The sequence below is a fragment of the Panthera tigris genome, chromosome C1 (assembly GCF_018350195.1).
Source record: "Panthera tigris isolate Pti1 chromosome C1, P.tigris_Pti1_mat1.1, whole genome shotgun sequence".
Taxonomy (NCBI): Eukaryota; Metazoa; Chordata; class Mammalia; order Carnivora; family Felidae; genus Panthera; species Panthera tigris.
In genome coordinates this window covers 107472075-107492541 of record NC_056667.1, presented here as the reverse complement: position 1 = coordinate 107492541, position 20467 = coordinate 107472075, and the positions used below count along the sequence as shown (strand labels likewise).

Genomic DNA, 20467 nt, shown 5'->3' with positions numbered 1-20467 from the left:
TTTGGGAAAGCATGACAGAAAAAGTCTAGATTTCCTTGAGTAGACTGTTAGTAGAAACATAGATGTTAAAGTCATGCTTAGCAGTGAGGGCTCAGAAGGGAGTGAGGACCGTGACAGAGAAAACATAAATTGCCTTAGAGGACAACTAAAATGTTTTAAACAGACTGTTAATAGAAAATGGATTAAAGGTGCCTCGTGAGGGCTCAGAAGGAAATAAGAATCCTTGTCATTTAGTGGTAGGAAGCTTAAGCATAAGTGTGCCCTGTAGTTATATAGAGAGCAAATTGGTAAATGATGAACTTGGATAGTTAGGTGAGGAGATTTCCAAGCGAAGTGTTAGAAGTACAGCCTAGTTTCTTCTTGCTGCTTATGCTAAAATGCAAGAAGAAAGAAAGAAATAGAAGGAAGAACTACTGAACAACAAGGAACAGGGGCTTGATGATTTCGGAAATTCTCAGCTTACCCTGATGGCAAAACATACTAAAGTTAAGAGATCACTTTCAGAAAACTAGGTCTAGAGAAAAAACGGAGTGTCTAGACTACCTTTTGCTAATACCTCAGAAATACTGAAAGTCAGAGATTCAGTCATACAAAAGGATCTTTGAAGACACTAAGCACGTGACTCAAAAATCTCCTTAGCCATATCAAAAGAAGCCAAAAACAGAAAGATCTTTGGAAGAGCCTCTTGTTTAATTGAGGGAATCCCTGTGGCATACATGGGAGACCCAAAAGGTTCTTAAGAATTTTATACCAGCAAAATCACTACCTGCTTAGACCAAAAGAAACAGCATGAAATGAAAGTGGGGCCAAGCTGGGAGCTAATCTTTCACCCCACTTCCCTGTCTCACAGAAGCAGATGGCATGCTCTGATTCCCCTCTCAGGTGGTTTGGTGGGGCTGAACAGGAAGCTATATTCCAACTCGCACCAAGCAGAAGCAGGTAATGTCCCACTCAGTGATGTCTATGGAAATGAGTGGGAAGTTTTTATTCTTTTCCAGGCAGAAGTAGGTGGCACTCTAATTTCCCCATGAGTGGTGTTAGCAGGCCAAGCAGGGAACTGACTTTCCATCTCTTGCCTGGGGGAAGCAAACACTCGTGAGCCAATTTGCTTGCCAGAGTAGTGTCTGTAGGTGCAGTGGAGAGCTGAGCTTCTGGTTCTTGGAAGCAAGAACCAGACAAGGAAGCAATGTGAGGTGGGGTGAGGCACCAACAGGTTTTACTGCCCTCACTCTTGTGTCAGTGGGGTGCAGCTAGGTTGATTGCCACAATTGGCATGAATGAGACTGAATGATGTCATGTAAATCAGGAGTAGTTACCACTTTAATATCTACCTGCCCCAGTGTCAGATAGATAGGAGAAATGAACCTCCATACCTACTGGACAGTAATGAAGCAGGGGAAGAGAAGGGAGTCAAGACTAACTGGTATTTCACTTTGTTTCTTCTCTCCTTGTGTTGGCAGGGGCCAGCAGAGAGCTGAGCTTACATGCTGGAAGCAATGAGATGGTAGAGTTGGTGCCCTACTTTTACCAGGAAGTTGTAAGTAGGGATGAAGAGGGAGATAAACTTCTACCCCACCCAAATGCAATGACACAGTGAGTACCCAACTTTCATCAGGGGGACTAACTGCTAAAAAAAAAAAAGAAAGAAAGAAAGAAAGAAAGAAAGAAAGAAAGAAAGAAAGAAAGAAAGAAAGAAAGAAAGAAAAATAGGATGCAGAGTCTCATCACAAATATAGAGGATACAAGAGAATCACTCATTATACAAAGAAACAGAAAAACCACAAAATGAATGAAAAAAGACAACATACCAACACTGAGATGAATAAGATGTTGGATTATATGACAATGTAAAGCAATCATTATAAAAATACTTGAATAATCAGTTACACATTTTCTGGAAACAAATAAAAAAAACAGACAATGAAATTATAAAAAGAGCCAAAAAAGAATCAATACTGATACAAAAACCTATTGGATAGGCTCAGTAGTAGAGTGGAGATGACAGAGGATAAAATCATTGAACTTGAGGATAGATCAATACAGTTTGCTCATTCTGAACAACAGAAGGAGAACAGACTGAAACAAAACAGTCCCAGTGACCCATGGGCTAATAACAAAAGAGCAGAGTCTTAGAAGGAAAGGAGAGAGAAATGGGATTGGAACAGTATTAAAGAAATAATGGCTGAACACTTCCCAAATTCAGTGAAATTTGAAATTTGAAATTTGAATTCACAAATTCAAAAAGCTTCATGCTATGGACTGAATGCTTATGTCCCCTCTCAACTGATGTTGAAGCCCTAATCGCCAGTGTGATGGCATTTGAAGGTAACATGAAGGAGAAGCCCTCATAAATGGGATTAGTGCCCTAATAAGAAAAGACACAGGAGAGATGATCTGTCTTTCTGCCCTTGAGGATACAGCAAGAAGCCATCTCAAAACTAGGAAGCAGGCTCTTACCAGACACTGAATTGGCCAGCACTTTGATCTTGGACCTCTAGCCTCCAGAACTGTGAGCAATAAATGTTTTTGTTCTTTAAGCTACCTAGTCTGTGGTATTATGTTATGGCAGCCCAAGCTAACTAAAACACTGAGTGGACCACAAATAGGGTAAACCCAAAGAAATGATTTCTAAGGCATATCACAGTTAAGCCTCTGAAAACTAAAGAGAGCAACTAGAGAGCAAACATACATTCCTTAAATGGTACACCTAACAAGGAGTTTGTCGTCTGAGCAATGCAGGCCAGACTGTCAACTGCTAAGCCTGTATCTTTTTTCCTTCAGGATGAAGGGAAAATAAAGACATTTTTAGTTGAAGGAAAAGTAAAAGATATATTGTTCACAAACTTACCCTTAAAGGGTGGCTAAAGAAAGTTTTCTAAAGAGAAAGGAAATGATGACAAAAAAAGTCTGGACTTTCATAAAGAAAGAACATTGGCATGGGTAAAATTTAGGGTAAATATAATAGACTATCCATTTCTCACGAATGTCTTAAATCATTTTTGATGACTGAAACAAAAATTTAAAAAATTTGATATGGTGCTTAATGTATATAGAGAAAACACTTTAGACAATGATAAAGTGGGGAGGGGAAATGAGCCTCGGTGGGAGTAAGATTACTATAGTTCATTGGAAGTGATACAATGTTGATAATGGTAGACAGTGATTAGTCATGTGTGTATACAACAGTACTTTTAGCAACCACTAAGAAAACTACACAGAACCATACATTCAAAAATACTACAAATAAATTATGATGGAATCCTAAAAATATTCATATAACTGACAGAAAAGTAAGAAAAGAGTACCAGAAAACAGGAGAAACAATCAGGAAACTAATAATAAAGTGGCAGACTTAAATCCTAACACAATAATCATTTCAAATGGAAGTGGTCAAAATGCACCAATTAAAAGAGGTAAGCAGAATGGATAAAACAAAAACATCTAATAATGTTGCTTATAAGAAATTTACTTCAAATTAATAACAGGTTGAAAGTAAAAAGTATATGTAAACATAAATTAAAAAAGAAGTGGATATATTCATATCAAAGTAGACTTCAGAGCAAAGAAAAACAACTTTATTGGGATGCTAGGGTGCCTCAGTGGGTTAAGTGCCTGACTTCGGTTCAGGTCATGATCTTATGGTTTGTGAGTTTGAGCCCTGTGTCAGGCTCTGTGCTGACAGCTTAGAGCCTGGAGCCTGCTTTGGATTCTGTGTCTCCCTCGCTCTGTGCCCCTCCCCTGCTCATGCTCTGTCTCTGTCTCAAAAATAAACAAACAAACAAAAAAAGAAAACTAACTTTATCAATCTGTTCAAAAATATAGATGATGAGAGAATACTTCCCAACTTATTTTATTAGGTCCATGTTACCCTGAGTAGGGTAATGAATACACATTTTCATGGGTAGGGGTGGGGGGCCTGAATAGACATTTTTCCAAAGAAGACATACAGATAGCCAACAGACACTTGAAAAGAGGCTCAATTTATCATCAGGGAAATGCAAATAAAAACCACAGTGAGGAATCTGTAACTTGTAAGAATGGCTGACAATTTATTGTCAAAAAGAAAATGTGTCTCCCTCTCTCTGCCCCTCCCTGCTCACACTCTGTCTCTCTCTCAAAAAAAATAAACATCAAAGATATATGTACCCCTATGTTTACTGTAGCATTATTTACAATAGCCAAGATATGGAAGTGACCTAAGTGTCCATAAATAGGTGAATATATAAAGATGTGGTATACACACACACACACACACACACACACACACACACACACACACACACAATGGAACATTACTCAGCCATAAAAAAGAATGGAACCTTCCCATTTGTGATGTGACAATATGAATGGACTTAGAAGGTATTATACTAAGTAAAATAAGTCAAACAGAGAAAGACAAATACCATATGACTTCACTCATATGTGGAATCTAAAAATCACATATCAAAACAAATCAACAAACACAAACAAAAAGCGGAAGCAGGCCCACAAATACCAGGAACAAACTGGTGGTTACCAGAGGGGGAGGGTGGTGATAGGCAAAATAGATGAAGGAGATTAGAGCTGCAGACATCCAGGTATAAAATAAATAAGTCATGGGGATGAAAAGTACAGTATAGGGAATATAGTCAATATTACTGTAATAATTTTGTATGGTGACAGATGGTGACTATATTCATTGTAGTGAGCATTTTATAATGTATATGATTATCAAATCACTACGTTGTTCACCTAAAACTAATATAATATTATATTTCAACTATACATCAATTAAAAATCTGAAGAAAAGGGGTGTCTGGGTAGCTCGGTTGGGTACGAATTCAACTCTTGATTTTGGCTCAGGTCATGATCTCACTGTCATGAGACTGAGCCCCACGTCAGGCTCTGCACTGAGCATGGAGCCTGCTTAAGATTCTTTCTCTCCCTCTCCCTCTGCCCCTCAAGAAACGTTTTTTGAAAAAAATACTTAGGAAACATTTTAACCAAGGATGTGTAAGACTTCTGCATTGAAAACTACAAAACATTGCTAAAAACAGCTAAAGAACACCTAAAACATGGAAAAAACAACCTGTGTTCATGGTTTCAAAGATTTGATACTATTAAGATGGCAATACTCTCCAAAGTTATCTACAGATTCATTGTAATCTTAGCAAAATACCAATAGCCTTCTACACCATACATATAAATAGCAAAGATAACTCATACATCTTAACTTTAAAACTTAATACAAAACTACAGTAGTTAAAATAGTGTGGTACTGGCATAACCATAGATATATAGGCCAATGGAACAGAATTGAGGATCCAGAAATAAATCTATATATCGAAGGCCATTTGATTTTTTTCCAAGGGTGCCAAGACCATTCAATGAGGGAAAGGTTAGTCTCTTCAACAAATGTTGCTAACACAACAAGATATCCACATAGAAAAAATTGAAGTTGGATTTCTGCTTCACACAACACACAAAAATTGATTCAAAATGAATCAAAGACCCCAAAACTCTTACAGGAAAGCAAGGAAGTAAATTTTCATGACCTTGGATTTGGTAATTGACTCTTCGACATGACACTAAATTCACAAGCAACAACAACAAAAAATCAAATTGGATTATATCAAATTAAATAGTTTTGTGCAAGTAGACACTATCAAGGCAGTAGACACTATCAAGAAAGTGAAAGGCAATCTAGAGATGGGAGAAAATATCTGCAAATCACTTATTCAGTAAGGGTCATAATATATATCCACACACACACACACACACACACACACACATATATGTATGTCATAATATATATCCACATATATAAAAAAATTCTCACAAATCAACAGCAAAAAGACAAAAAGCCCAATTAGAAATGGGCAAATGTCTTGAAGAGACATTTTTCCAAAGAAGTTTACAAGTGGCCAACAAGCATATGAAAATATATTCAACATAACTCATTAGGTAAATGTAAATCAAACCACAGTGAGGTATACCATTCAGACCCACCAGGATGGTGTAATTTAAACAAAACAATATAAAACAGAAAACAAGTGTTGGTGAAGATGTGGAGAAGTTGCAACCCTCATACATTGCTGGTGAGAATGTAAATGGTGTAAACACTATGGAAAACAGCTTGGCAATTCCTCAAAGAGTTAATCATAGAATTGCCATATGTACCAACAATTCCACTCCTATTCTAAAAGAATAGAAAACATGTATTCAAACAAAAGTTTATACATAGATGTTCTTGACAGCACTATTAATGATAGCCAAAAGTTGGAGACAACCCAAATGTCTATCAATGGGTATGATATGGGTAAATGACATCAAACAAATATATCCATACAATGGAATATTATTCAGTCCTAAAAAGGAATGAAGTACTGATATATACTATAACATAGATGAACTTCAAAAAGATTATGCTAAGTGAAAGAAGACAGACACGAAAGGTCACATATTGATTCCATTTATATGAAATATCCAGAATAGGCAAATCCATAGGCCACAGAAAGTATATTTGTGCTTTCCAGGGTCTGGGGATGGGAAATGGGTAGTGACTGCTTAATGACTGTGGAGATTCCTTTTGAGATAATGAAAATGTCTTGTAACTACATAGAAGTGATGCTTGCAAAACCTTGTGAATCTACTAAATGCCACTTAATTGTATACTTTAACATGGTTAATTTTATGTTATGTGAATTCACCATAATTTAAAAAAGGGATGAGGGAGACTCAGGGATGTGTACTTCACAAATACTTGATAGTAAAAAATTGCTATTTTATAAAGGGAAAGAACAAGAAACAGAGTCTGGGAATGGGTAAAAAGTATGCTGTGTGCACTATTAAGTTTTTTTAATAGGATGACAGTTTCATAAAAAATCATGGTGTCAAATGTCCCTAGGGATGGCATTTAATTGACTTAGTATAACTTTGTTTAATTAATTTAATTAAGAATATTATATCATAATGTCATAGTTCTTTATTAGTAGTAGAGATAATACTGTCCAGTGTCAAACATAGTGTTTGACACAGAGTAGGTCCCCACTAAATGGTAATTACTACAGGAAAGCTTGAGGGCTGGCCCTGCCTTCTTCAGTTCTGCTCCAGTGCCTTGCAAAGAGCTGAACACAGGCAGAGACACACTGTAGAGAGGGAAGAGAAGCCACAACCTCTGGCTCTGAGACATACCACTGTGTAGAATATCATCTGCAGTCTATGCTGAGCCTGAGGGCATGAGGAAGGGTGTCATTGTGCTGTATACATAGGGCCCAAGGGCAACAAACTATATCACAGGAAAGAGTCAAGGGAGAGCTTAGAAAATGTAAGCAGCTGCAGAGGAAGAGGGGATACCAGGCCAAGTCTGATGATACATGGCATGTAAACAGCTTACTTGGACTCCATCTTTATGTGCTATCTCTGGGTGCATCTTCCTTTCAACCTGGACCTGCTTCTTCAACCTCCTCCTCTGCATCTTCTCCAGCCACAGGTCATCTAAACTGATGCGTGAGTGCTGAGGGATGATGCTCCTAGGTTGTGAAGGAGTCTCCCTGGGGATATCCTCTGCAGAGACGGAGGGGAGGGTCCATGCCACCATCTCAGTGGTAGAGAATGGCCTCTGTGTTGGCTCAATGTGAAAAGCTTTCTGACTGTGGGAGCAATTGGGCTTCTTGCCTTGTTGTTCTTCCCACCGCATATAGTTCTAGAGATCAGAGAGGAGAACATATCAACTGGGCACAGTGTCCTTTTCTTTTCAGTTTTTTTGGGGGTATCACCCCCATCTTTGGGTTAATCCCCTAAAATACAGATTCCAGTAAAATACCTTGTTCACAGTAATTCTGGAAAATGTGAAGATTAGGAATAAAACAAATCTTGTTTCTTTTAAAAACTGTACTTTCAAGACTATTTAAAGAGATCAAGTCTTCTACCTTGATCAAAGAATTAAGTCTTGAAAGTGATTACTGAAAGTGATAACTGAAAGTCTTGAAGTGATTACTTGAAAGCTCTTGCTTAAACAACATACCCTGAGAACAGAATTTGAACACAAACACACTTAGGCACTTATTACCTCTTTCTTGGCACAGACATTAACTAAATGTACACACAGCTTCACCTTACCTGTGTTGCCTTCACTTTGTCCTAGTTTACAGTTATCAGGCAACCTAACTGAATTCAAAATAAAATTTGTCCCTACTAACAGACTATGTGGGCTTTGTGTTGACATGGCCATTCTTTGTCATCCTTGGTCATCCTTTGTGTTTGACATGGCCTCTGGGATCAACCCAAAGGTGCACTTTTCTTCACAGGTGTTAAGTCTTATCCCCCACCTCCTGCCCCCTGCCACTGCACCCTGGTGGACACCTCTTTCACAAGACTTCTTTGGAATGTCATCTCCAAATACTTTGTGTATACTATTTGAAAATAGTGAAATACTTTGTGAAAATTTCACAAAGGTGAAATTTCTGTTAACTATTTCAAGAGTCTGCCTTAAATTATATATATGCATGCATATATATATATGAATACACACACACGGGGAGAGAGAAGAAGGTAGAGGAGGAGGGAGCATAACTGTTACTTATAGTTTTGGGGTACAGCCTGGGAACTGGGACTTTCCAAAGCTCTCCTGGTGATTCTAATATGCACCCAAGGCTGAGAATCACTGTTTCGTTTTGTTTCATTTTTTTAGCTCCCAAATATTGCTCTAAGTTTAAAAAGTGCTTTCATTAAGTTTTTTTTCCCCAACTCTACTGAGGGCTAGAAACAGCTGGTATATTATCCATATTCTACAGATAGAGTCTCAGAAAGCTTAAGTGATTGTCTGAGTTCACATGGCTCTGTATGTCATCCTACTGTGACTCTACACTCCATGTCCATTCACAACATTGTACAAATTACTGTTTCATAAGCAGATAGAATGACTCCATAGTAAGCAAGCACAACACCTCAGACTCTGATAACTCTCAAAGTCCCCCAAAAAGGAATGGATGTTAATTGAGCACATCTTTATGCAAGACTCCCTGTTATGCACTTTATGTACACTAGATAAAGAAGCTGGGTCCTTCTAGGGCCATTAGGCAAGTGACATAAGCCTTCTGGAAGGAAGGCAAGCTCCCTGGTACTGGCACTTCCACAAGAATGTAACTCACTGCCATTAGAGATGAGCTCACTTATTTTCAACTTAGAAGGCAACTCGGACTTTTCCATCACACCACTCTGTAACCTACCAGCCTGAACCTGAGTTGTTGACTGGAGCTTCTTCATGCCATCAGTGACGGTTTTATCCACAACTTCTGTTTTATCATAACTTTAGAATGTTATTACTTTCACAGCTTGGTTATGGGCCATTATAGAGAATGCTGGCTGGAGACTAAGTGTCCTAAGTGCAAAACTTTACCTTCATTTTTTTTTTTCTGTATGCTCAATGGAAAAGAGTTAACTCCTCCCTTGCCCCTTTTCCTACCTTGAGAGGTGGCTAGGGTCATATATCCATTTACTTAACAAAGAGCTTTGCTCTCAGGAAAAAAGGTCTTTGTTCTGAGGCCATTAATTACAGCAGTAATTTGCAAAGTATGGCTCCAGACCAGCAGCACCCAGTATGATGAGCACTCTCTAAGATGATCTCCAAAGACCTCACCTCATTGGTGTAGGCCCTTGTCTGAGCCTCTCTTCTTGAGAGTGGGCTGGACTTAGTGACTTGCTTCCAATGAACAGAGTACAGCAGAAGGGATGGGATGCCACTTCTGAGATTAGGTTATAGAAAGGCTGTGGCTTCCGGGGTGCTTGGGTGGCTCAATGGGTTAAGTGTCTGACTTTAGCTCAGGTCAAGATCTCACGGTTCATGGGTTCCAGCCCTGTGCTGGGCTCTGTGCTGACAGCTCAGAGCCTGGAGCCTGCTTCAGATACCAGGTCTCCCTCTCCCTCTGCTCCTCCCCAACTTGTGCGCATGTTCTCTCTCTCTCTCTCTCTCTCTCTCAAAAAATGAATAAATGTCAAAAAATAAAAATAAAAAAAGAAAGGCTGTGGATTCCATTTTGGGGGGACTCTCATGGATCCCTTGCCCTGCAGGAAGCCAGATGACATACTGTGAGTAGTGCTGTGGAGTGATTCATGTGACAGGGAACCGATGTCTCCAGCCAATAGCCAGCAGGGATCTGTGACCTGTCACAGAGCAAGTGTGGAAGCAAGACATCCTGCAGTCCAGCCTTGAGATGAGTGCCACCACTGCCAACATGTTGACTACAGCCTTATGAGAGATCCTGAGCCAAAGTCACCCAGCTAAGTCAGGCCAATTATGCAGTAATGGATAACCGGTACCCTTGGGAACAGGTTCAATCCTGTTCCCAGATTTTCAATCCTCATCAAGACTTTCTGAATTAGAAATTCTGGGGGTGGGGCCAGCAATCAGTTTATAATACCTTCTAGGGATTATGTTGCAAGGCTAGTTTGAGAATCACTATACTATAGAGACAGGCAAATAAGAGAGAGGCAAGGCAGATCAGGCTGTTCTCGTGTTCCTTGTGTGCGTCCTAGGGTGGAGGGTCAGGGAGCAGACTGTGGGGTTAGATAAACTGAGGCTGAATCCTGGCTGTGGTTCTTAGCAGCAGTATAACTCTGGGCAACTTACCTTAACTTCGTCTCTATTTGTTCATCTGTAAAATGGGAATACTAATTCCTCTCAAAAATGTTATATGAATGAAATGAGATAGTGAACATACAGCACTTAGCATAATGCTTGTCACATATATATTACATCAATATATGGCAAACCAATATTGTGGTTTATTAATAGGAAGACACAGCTGAGATGGCTGTGGTAGTAAGAGAGTCCTATCTTTCTGGAATGATTTGCTTTCAGGTCCCACCTCATCACTTCACTGCAAAAATGCTACTTAGCATTAAACTCATTCTCCAATTTTTCATTTCTATTTTGGAGTGTCTTCAAGGCTTTCTTTGGGTAAATTTCTAGTACAAATCTATAACTCTCCTTATAGTATTGGGCAGTACAGATTTAGTTTATCCAGTTTGCATCCTTGTAAAGTAACCTTGTTACCACAAATTAAGAAGATGCTGTTCTAATGTCTGTCTGTTTAATATTAGACATTTTATCAGCCAGCATAAGCAAGGCATATCAAAAGCCACTACTACATAGTGTAAGACATAGGTACACTATCTTGTGAAACTAGAACTTTATAGAATAAAGGAATATTCCTGTAGGTAGGCCACTTTCTGAAGTCATTCCACAAGGCTTTCTTGAGCACATAGTATGTGACAGACAGCACTGCAGATGCTAGAGATTCTGCAGGGAAAGAACAAAGTTTGCTGCCATGGAGTTTCTTATGCAATGGGAACACAAAAATGGACAAAACAGTCCCAGCTTTTCAGGAACTCAAAATATAGTGGATGATAGGGACATATAAATGCATGAACTTCTATATATAGATTAAAAGTATATGGCAGATAGTAGGTACTGAAACAACAACAGCTCCTCTGTTCTTAACTGCTAATTTAAACACTAGAGCAGCTTTATGGATAAGGCAGCTAAACACTGAAGGAGCTATCATTCGTTAAGTACCCACTGTCCACCTCTATAACCCCAAAAGAGAAAAATTAAGAAAAGATGAGACAATGGCAGGTGAAGAATTTCAATAAAATCTGAAAAAGGGTAAGTGGATACAGGAAAGGTAAATGATATAGCTGAGCACAGGAAGCTGACTAAAGGAAAGAAGTTATCAGGGACTGTGCAGGACAGACACAAGTCCTAGGGAAACATCAGAGGCTTTGGGTTAAAGTCTGTGTGTGAAAGTGTGGCCCCCCCAGTAACCTCCTCTAGCTCAGTCAGCCTGGGGACTATGCACACTTCCCTCTCCATTTCTCCATTCTCCTACACCATCTGTCAGCCAAATTAAAACACAGCAACTTATGGCATTGAATATTTGTACAGAGGACTCAGATTCTGGGATAGCACACTGATTGGCGAAAGCAGTGGAGAGATCTGGGATGAAAACAGGGATAGCAAAAAAAATTCTGCATAATGAACTGTATGTTGGTCACTCAACTCCCTGCTGCATTCCCAAAATGAGGCTACAGTCCCTGGGTAGGAGGTGGGAAAATACTTCTCTGGTAAAATTTACCCACCCCAGAGAAAAGGCCTCTAAATACTGATTTGTAAAATGAGCAACTTCTCACTCAATTGTCCTATAGTGAAGCCCAGTAGTTGATTAGCTCCCAACATGACCATAAGACCAAACAGATGTTTGGTGTTTTACCCTTAATAAATATGAAATGCAGCCAAAGACTGCCACACATTTAGGGAAAAACTCCAATACACTAAAAAGACCAAAACAAAAAAAAAAATAGGAAAAGAAAAAAAACATCAAATAGAAAATGTGGGGAAGAGAAGACTTCAAAAAAGCTAAAATTGGTAACTTCAAAAACAAAGAGGAAGACACTAACCATGACACAAGAGAATGATGCTATGAAAAAATAAACAACAGTTCTGGCCAAGAGGGCACTGACACACCACTCCCTTTTCTCCCTCCCTCTCTCCTACTAAGTATAGCTACAAACTTGAGAGTTATATATAAAACAAAAGTATAAAGGCAGTGAATGATACAGAGAAGAAGGCACACAAGCTGGGGATTCCAGAATGCAACAAACAATGAGTTCCCTGGGTTTTCTTATACCCCACATATGGGTGCTGGAGAATCTTTCAACCTGGAAATGCCACAAGGCACCGACATTAAAGCCCCAAAGAAAGCTAGAGAACTGGTCTAGCAAGACAGAAAACTTTTAGACAAGAATTGCTCGATCCTCGCATGGTGAAAACCATGCAACATTCCTTCATTCCCTGCTTTCCTCAGCAAAGCATGAGTGGGGAACTTCCAACCTCACCTAGCCATAACTGGGCATAATTCTCCAGACAGACAGTGTTGAAAAGGCCTAGTGGGAAGTGGAGACTCTGATCACCTGTCATTGGTAATGAGGCTCTCCTCCATCGTGTCTTTCATCCCTTACCTGGCAGTAGACAGGCATCTCTCTCCTGCCCTGCTAGGGTGATGTAGAAGAAGGCACAGTAGAGAGCCAGGACCTTTACCACCACTTAGCATTAACAAAGCTTTCTGACTCCATGGGTAGCAGTCTCCTGCTCAACCAGGGAAGGGTTAGTGGAGTTCTAATGGTGAACCTTAACGCCATCCTGACCAGTAACAAGACATTCATCCCTGCATCAGGTGGTCAAAAAAGGCCACATAAGAAATCTGTGAGTTCACCCACACCTGGCAGTAATGAGGCAGTTCTTACTTTCTCCCACTGGAGTAGTAGTAGAGGTGGTCTGCAAAACAGAAGGTTTAAATAAGATACAGAGACTCAAAATGTACTACCCAAAATTCCCAGAATAAAATTGGAACTTGTCATACCAGGAATGAAGAAAATCTCAACTTGGACAAGAAAAAACAGTCAACAAATGCCAACATTGAGAAGACACAGATGCTGGATATATCTGACAAAGATTTTAAAGCATCCATCATAAAAATGCTTCAACAAGCAATAGAAATACTCTTGAAACAAGTAAAAAAAAGGACATCTCAGAAAATAGAAAATCTTAACAAAAATAGAAGATATAACTAAATGGAAGTTGTAGAACTTAAAAATATAATAACCAAAATTTGGGGTGCCTGGGTGGCTCAGTCGGTTGAGTGTCCGACTTTGGCTCAGGTCACGATCTTGCGGTCCGTGAGTTAGAGCCCCGCGTTGGGCTCTGGGCTGATGGCTCAGAGCCTGGAGCCTGCTTCCGATTCTGTGTCTCCCTCTCTCTCTGCCCCTCCCCCGTTCATGCTTTGTCTCTCTCTGTCTCAAAAATAAATAAATGTTAAAAAAAAATTAAAAAAAATATAATAACCAAAATTTAAAAATTAAATGATTTCAAGAGAGAATGGAGAGGACAGAGAATCACTGAACTTTAAGATAGAAAAAGAGAAATCCCACAGTCTGAACAGCAAAGAAAAAACAGACTGAAAAGATAAGTAAGTAGAAGCTCAAGTACCTGTGAGACTATAAAAATCAAACATTACAGTATATAGAGTCCAAAAAAGAGAGAAGAAGGTGGGTGGCGGTGAAATGTATTCAAAGGAATAATGGCTAAACATTTCCAAAATTTGGTAAAAGACATAAACCTACTGACTTAAGAAGCTGAGCAAATCCCAAAATGGATAAACTCAAAGAAATCCACATGAAGAAACATCATAATCAAACTTCTGAAATCTAAGGACAAAGACAAATCTGGAAAGTGGTAAGATAAAAAAGAACTTCCTTATAAGGGAAAAGCAATTTAAATGACATCCTCAGAAACTGTGGGTGCCAGAAAGAAGTGGTACAACATTTTCAAGTGTCATTTTTTTTAAGAAAGCAATTGTTAATGCAGAATCCAATATGCAGTGAAAATATTCTTCAGGAATGAAGGAAAAATCAAGATTTTCTCAGAGAAGGGGTGCCTGGGTGGCTCTGTGGGTTAAGTTTACGACTTTGGCTCAGGTTATGATCTCACAGTTTGTGAGTTTGAGCCCCGCATCGGGCTCTGGGCTGACAGCTCAGAGCCTGGAACCTGCTTCAGATTCTGTGTCTCCCTCTCTCTCTGCCCCTCCCCTGCTCATGCTCTGTCTCTCTCTGTCTCAAAATTAAATAAACATTAAAAAAAATTAAAAAAAAAGACATTCTCAGAGAAAGGAAAACAGAGAATTTATTACCATCCAATATACCCTTAAAAATGGTAAAGGATGCACCAAACAGAGTAGAAGAAAGAAATAAATGGCCTCTGAATTAGTAAGGAAGAAGTAAAAGTGTCACAATTTGTAGACAAAATGATACTATTTATAGAAAAAACTATTAGCACTAATAAAGAAATTCAGTAAAGTTATAGGACACAGAATTAACTTGCAGAAATATGTTGTCTTTATACACAAATAATGAATTAGCAGAAAGGGAAATTAAGAAAACCTTTTCATTTACTATTATATCAAAAAGAATGAGATACCTACTAATAAATTTAATTAAGGAGGTGGAAGACCTGTACTCTGAAAACTAGAAGGCACTAATGAAAGAAACTGAAGATGACACAAATAAATAGAAAGATATCCTATGTTTATGGATAATAAAAATTAATCTTGTTAAAATAACCATACTACCAAATCAATCTATAGATTCAGTATAACCTCTGTCAAAATATTAATATAATTTTTCACAGAACTACAACAAATAATCCTAAAATTTGCATAAAACCACAAAAGATCCCAAATAAGCCAAAGCAGTCTTGAAAAAGAACAAAGCTGGAGATTTTAAGATATACTACAAAGCTATAGTAACCCAAACATTATGGTAGTGGCACAAAAATGGACCCATAGATCAATGGAACAGAATAGGAAGCCCAGAAATAAACCCACACTTACACGGTCAATTAGTCTATGACACAGGAGGCAAGAATATACAATGGGGAAAAGTCAACCTCTTCCATAAATGGTGTTGGTAAAACTGGACAGCTACATGCAAAAGAATGAAACTGGACTACTTTCTTAAGTCATACACAAAAACAAACTCAAAATGGTTTAAAGGTCCAAATGTCAGACCAGAAACTATAAAATTCCTAAAACAAAACACAGGCAATAAACTCTTGGATATTGGTCTTAGAAATATTTTCCTGGATCTTACTCCTCAGGCAAGGACAGCAAAAATAAACAATCAGGATTACATCAAACTAAAAAGCTTTGACACAGCAAAGGAAACGAGAAAACGAAAAGGCAACACTCTGAATGGGAGAAGATATTTGCAAATGACATACCTGATAAGAGGTTAATATCTAAAATACTTAAAGAACTCATGCAATTCAACACACACACACACATGCACACACACACACAATCCAATTTAAAAATGGGCAGAGGATTCAAATGACATTTTTCTAGGATGACACAGAGATGGCCAAAGACACATGAAAAGATATTCAACATCATTAATCATCAGGGAAATGCAAATCAAAACTACAATGAGGTATCACCTCATACCTATCAGAATGGCTAGTATCAAAAAGACAAGAAATTAATGTTGGTAAGAATGTGGAGGGGCGCCTGGGTGGTTCAGTTGGTTAAGCATCTGAGTCTTGATTTTGGCTGAGGTCATGATCTCACATTTCATGAGTTTGAGCCCTGAGTCGGGCTCCTTACTGACAGTGCAGAGCCTGCTTGAAAGCAGGGAAGCCCCCTGCTTGCTTGCTCTCTAAATAAATAAATAAATAAATAAATAAATAAATAAATAAAGCACACCTAAACAAATTCTTTAAAGGGGGCCATGATGGCAAAACAGCATGAAAGTTTTTTTTGTATCTCTCATCCCTGAAATACAGTCAGATCAACACTGAACCATCCTGCACACCTAGAAAATTGATCTGAGGATTAACACAACAATCTGCACAATCTGAACCACAGAACTTGGCAGGTACACAGTGCAGAGAGGTGAACTGGGGGAGAGAGAAGTTGCAGAGGGCAGGGACCTGTTTTTGCTTGTTGAGAGAGGACGGAGATGGGGTGGTGGGGGAGAGTAGGGGAAAAGCATACTCCTCCCCCCCCCCCAAAGTAGCTGGAGAGAAAAAAGAAAAGTGGAAATAGCCACAGGGACTAAACAAAAAAGGGAGAAAGGATAAAGGAGAGGGTTTCAATACCATTAAGACACTATAAACAGGGGGAGTGCAGAGTCTGAAACTCTGCAGCTCCATATCTGATGGTGCTCCGGTGGGAAGGGCGAATCCCCAGGAGCAGAGAGTGAGGTCTGAGGGGTTCTCTGGCCACCTGGGGAGATGCAGTTCCTCTGCTGGGAGGACATTTGGTAGTGTCTGTGCAGCCTTGCCAAAGGCAAGGGTCCCAGTGGACCCCAGAGATCAGCCACATTTGCCGGTGTTGGAACAAGGATGTTGAGGGGTGAAGCCTGGCACCAGATGTGTGTTTTGACTTGCCATAGTCCCTAAAACACTGCTGCTACATGGTTGCATGAACTTTTTCTGGGGCAGGCTGGCACCCAGCCACAGTCTCTGGACATCAGCAGTAGGACCCCAGAGATCAGCCACATTTGCTGGTGTTGGAACAAGGATGTTGAGGGGTGAAGCCTGGCACCAGATGTGTGTTTTGACTTGCCATAGTCCCTAAAACACTGCTGCTACACGGTTGCGTGAACTTTTTCTGGGGCAGGCTGGCACCCAGCCACAGTCTCTGGACATCTCCCACAAACATTCCTGGGTGAGGCCAGCACCCAGCCATTGCTCGGTGAGACCTTCCTGTAGAGGGGCAGAATGGGTCAAAGCCACAGTACCTCAGAAGAGAGGGGTTGGGAAACAGTCCCATCTGAGATAAAACTCAGGAGGGAGGTGCTGCCTGGCAGTCTGATGGCTTGGTCATGGACAGTGTAGAAGTGGTGAGAAGAAGGAAGCTGGAGACAAAATACTAGTGTGCGATTGCTGATCGGGGAGAACAGAGTTCTGATACTAGAGACTGGGTAGCTGGGGGACACCATTTTCACCCCTCTGGCACTTGCACATACACAACTACATGAGCTGCAACAATCCACCCCAGTAAGCTAAACAGCGCCATCTAGTGGAGAATGGAGCTGTTACACTAAGCCCCTTTCAACTGGACAAACCATCTGATCTCAGTTTATGTCTGCTTAGTTTATGGATTATAAAGTGCTTCATAGTTTGACTTCTAGGGGAAACTGGATGTAATTTCAATCATATTTCATTCTGTTCTCTGGTCCATCTATTCAGTTTTTTTTTCCTTTTTCTTTTCTTATTCTTGAATAAAGAGAAAAAATTATTTTTATTTTCTGTTTTTATATAAGAAAGATTTTTCTTTAATCTTTTTCTACTATATTTTCACCTTTTTGTTAATTTTTTAAATTCTATTTTAATTTAATCATCTCATTTTATTCTATTTTATCATATTTATTTTTCCAAATTTTCAAATGTTTTCCTTTTTTTCCTTTCCCTTTCTTTTCTTTCCTGTTTTTTCTATATTCTAGCAAGCTTCTTTCAACAACCAGACCAAAACACACCTAGGATCTAGCATCCTTTATTTGATTATTTTGTGCTGTTTTAAATTAAAAAATTTTTATTTATTCTTTTTCTTCCTCCAAAATGACAAAATGAAGGAATTCACCCCAAAAGAAAGAACAGGAAGAAATGACAGCCAAGGACTTAATCAACACAGATACAAGCAAGATGTCTGAACCAGAATTTAGAATCATAACAATAAGAATACTAGCTGGGATTGAAAATAGATTGGAATCCCTTTCTGCAGGGATAAAAGAAGTAAAAGCTAGTCAGGATGAAATAAAAAAAAAAATGGTATAACTGAGCTGCAATCTCGAATGTATGCCACAGTAGCAATGATTAAAGTATGGATGAAGCAGAGCAGTGAATCAGTGACATAGAGGACAAACTTATGGGGAATAATGAGGCAGAAAAAAAGGGAGACTAAGGCAAAAGAACACAATATAAGAATTAGAGAACACAATATAAGAATAAGAATATAAGAATTAGAGACTCATTAAAAATGAATAACATCAAAATCATAGGGGTCCCAGAAGATGAAGAGAGAGAAAAAGGGATAGAAGGGTTATGTGAGCAAATCATAGTGGAAAACTTTCTTAACCTGGGGAAAGACAAAGACATCAAAATCCAGGAAGCCCAGAGAACTACCTTTAGAGTCAACAAAAACTGGCCATCAACAAGGCATATCATAGTCAAATTCATAAAATACTCAGGCAAGGAAAGAATCATGAAAGCCGCAAGGGAAAAAAAATGACCTTAACCTACAAGGGAAGGCAGATCAGGTTCGCAGCAGACCTATCCACAGAAACCTGGCAGGCCAGAAAGGAGTAGCAGGATATATTCAGTGTGCTGAATCGGAAATATATGCAGCCAAGAATTCTTTATTCAACAAGGCTGTCATTCAAACTAGAAGGAGAAATAAACAGTTTCCCAGAAAAACAAAAACTAAATGATTTGTGACCACTAACTCAGCCCTCCAAGAAATTTTAAGGGGGACTCTCTGATGGGAAAAAAGATGAAAAAGCAAACAAACAAACAAACAAACCGAAAAGACCAAAAGCAACAAAGACTAGAAGGGACCAGAGAACACTACCAGAAACTCCAACTCTATAGGCAACATAATGGCAATAAATTCATATTTTTCAGTACTCACTCTAAATGTCAGTGGACTAAATGCTCTAATCAAAAGACATAGGGTAACAGAATGGATAAGAAAACAAGATCCATCTATATGCTGTTTACAAGAGACCCACTTTAGACCTAAAGACACCTTCAGATTGAAAGTAATGGGATGGTGAACCATCTATCATGCTAATGGTCACCAAAAGAAATCCAGAATAGCCATACGTACATCAGAAAATATAGATTTTAAAATAAAGACTGAAACAAGAGGTGAGGAAGGGCATTATATCATAATTAAAGGGTCCATCCACCAAGAAGATCTAACAATTGTAAACATTTATGCTCTAAATGTGGGGAACCCAAATATATAAATCAGTTATTTACAAACATAAAGAAACTCATTGATAATAATACCATAATAGTAGGGGACTTCAACACCCCACTCACAGCAATGGACAGATCATTGAAACAGAAAATCAACAAGGAAACAATGGCTTTGAATGACACACTGGGCTGGATGGACTTAACAAATATATACAGAACATTTCATCCTAAAGCAGCAGAATACACATTCTTCTCGAGTGCACATGGAACATTCTCCAAAATAGATCATATACTGGGACATAATCAGCCTTCGACAAGTGTAAAAAGATTGAGATTATACTGTGCATATTTTCAGACCACAATGCTATGAAACTTGAAATCAACCACAAGGAAAAATTTGGAAAGATAACAAATACTTGGAGTCTAAAGAACATCCTACTAAGGAATGAATGGGCTAACCAAGAAGTTAAAGAGGAAATTAAAAAGTACTTGGAAGCCAATGAAAATGATAGCACCACAACCCAATACCTCTGGGGTGCAGCAAAGGCAGTCATAAGAGGGAAGTATATAGCAATCCAGGCCTTCCTAAAGAAGAAAGAAAGGTTTCAGATAGACAACCTAATCTTACACCTTAAAGAGCTAAAAAAAGAACAGCAAATAAAACCCCAAACCAGCACAAGACAGGAAATAATAAATTTTAGAGCAGAAATCAATGCTATCAAAACCAAAAAAAACAGTAGAACTGATCAATGAAACCAGAAGCTGGTTCTTTGAAAGAATTAAGAAAATTGATAACCCCGTAGCCAGTTTGATCAAAAAGAAAAAGGAAAGGACCCAAATAAATAAAATCAAGAATGGAAGAGGAGAGATCACAACCAACACAGCAGAAATACAAATAATAAAAGAATATTATGAGCAATTATGCACCAATAAAATACACAATCTGGAAGA

The 20467-nt window shown here is 38.9% G+C and overlaps 1 protein-coding gene across 1 annotated transcript in view; it reads right to left on the bottom strand.

Moving 5' to 3' along the window:
* The window catches only part of ARHGEF4 (Rho guanine nucleotide exchange factor 4), a 177150-nt gene that overhangs the window by 137139 nt on the left and 19544 nt on the right, over window positions 1–20467 (bottom strand). The window contains exon 3 of the mRNA XM_042993883.1: window positions 7376–7684. Coding sequence (XP_042849817.1) covers window positions 7376–7684 — 309 coding nt within the window. The remainder of the gene's footprint in view (window positions 1–7375; window positions 7685–20467) is intronic.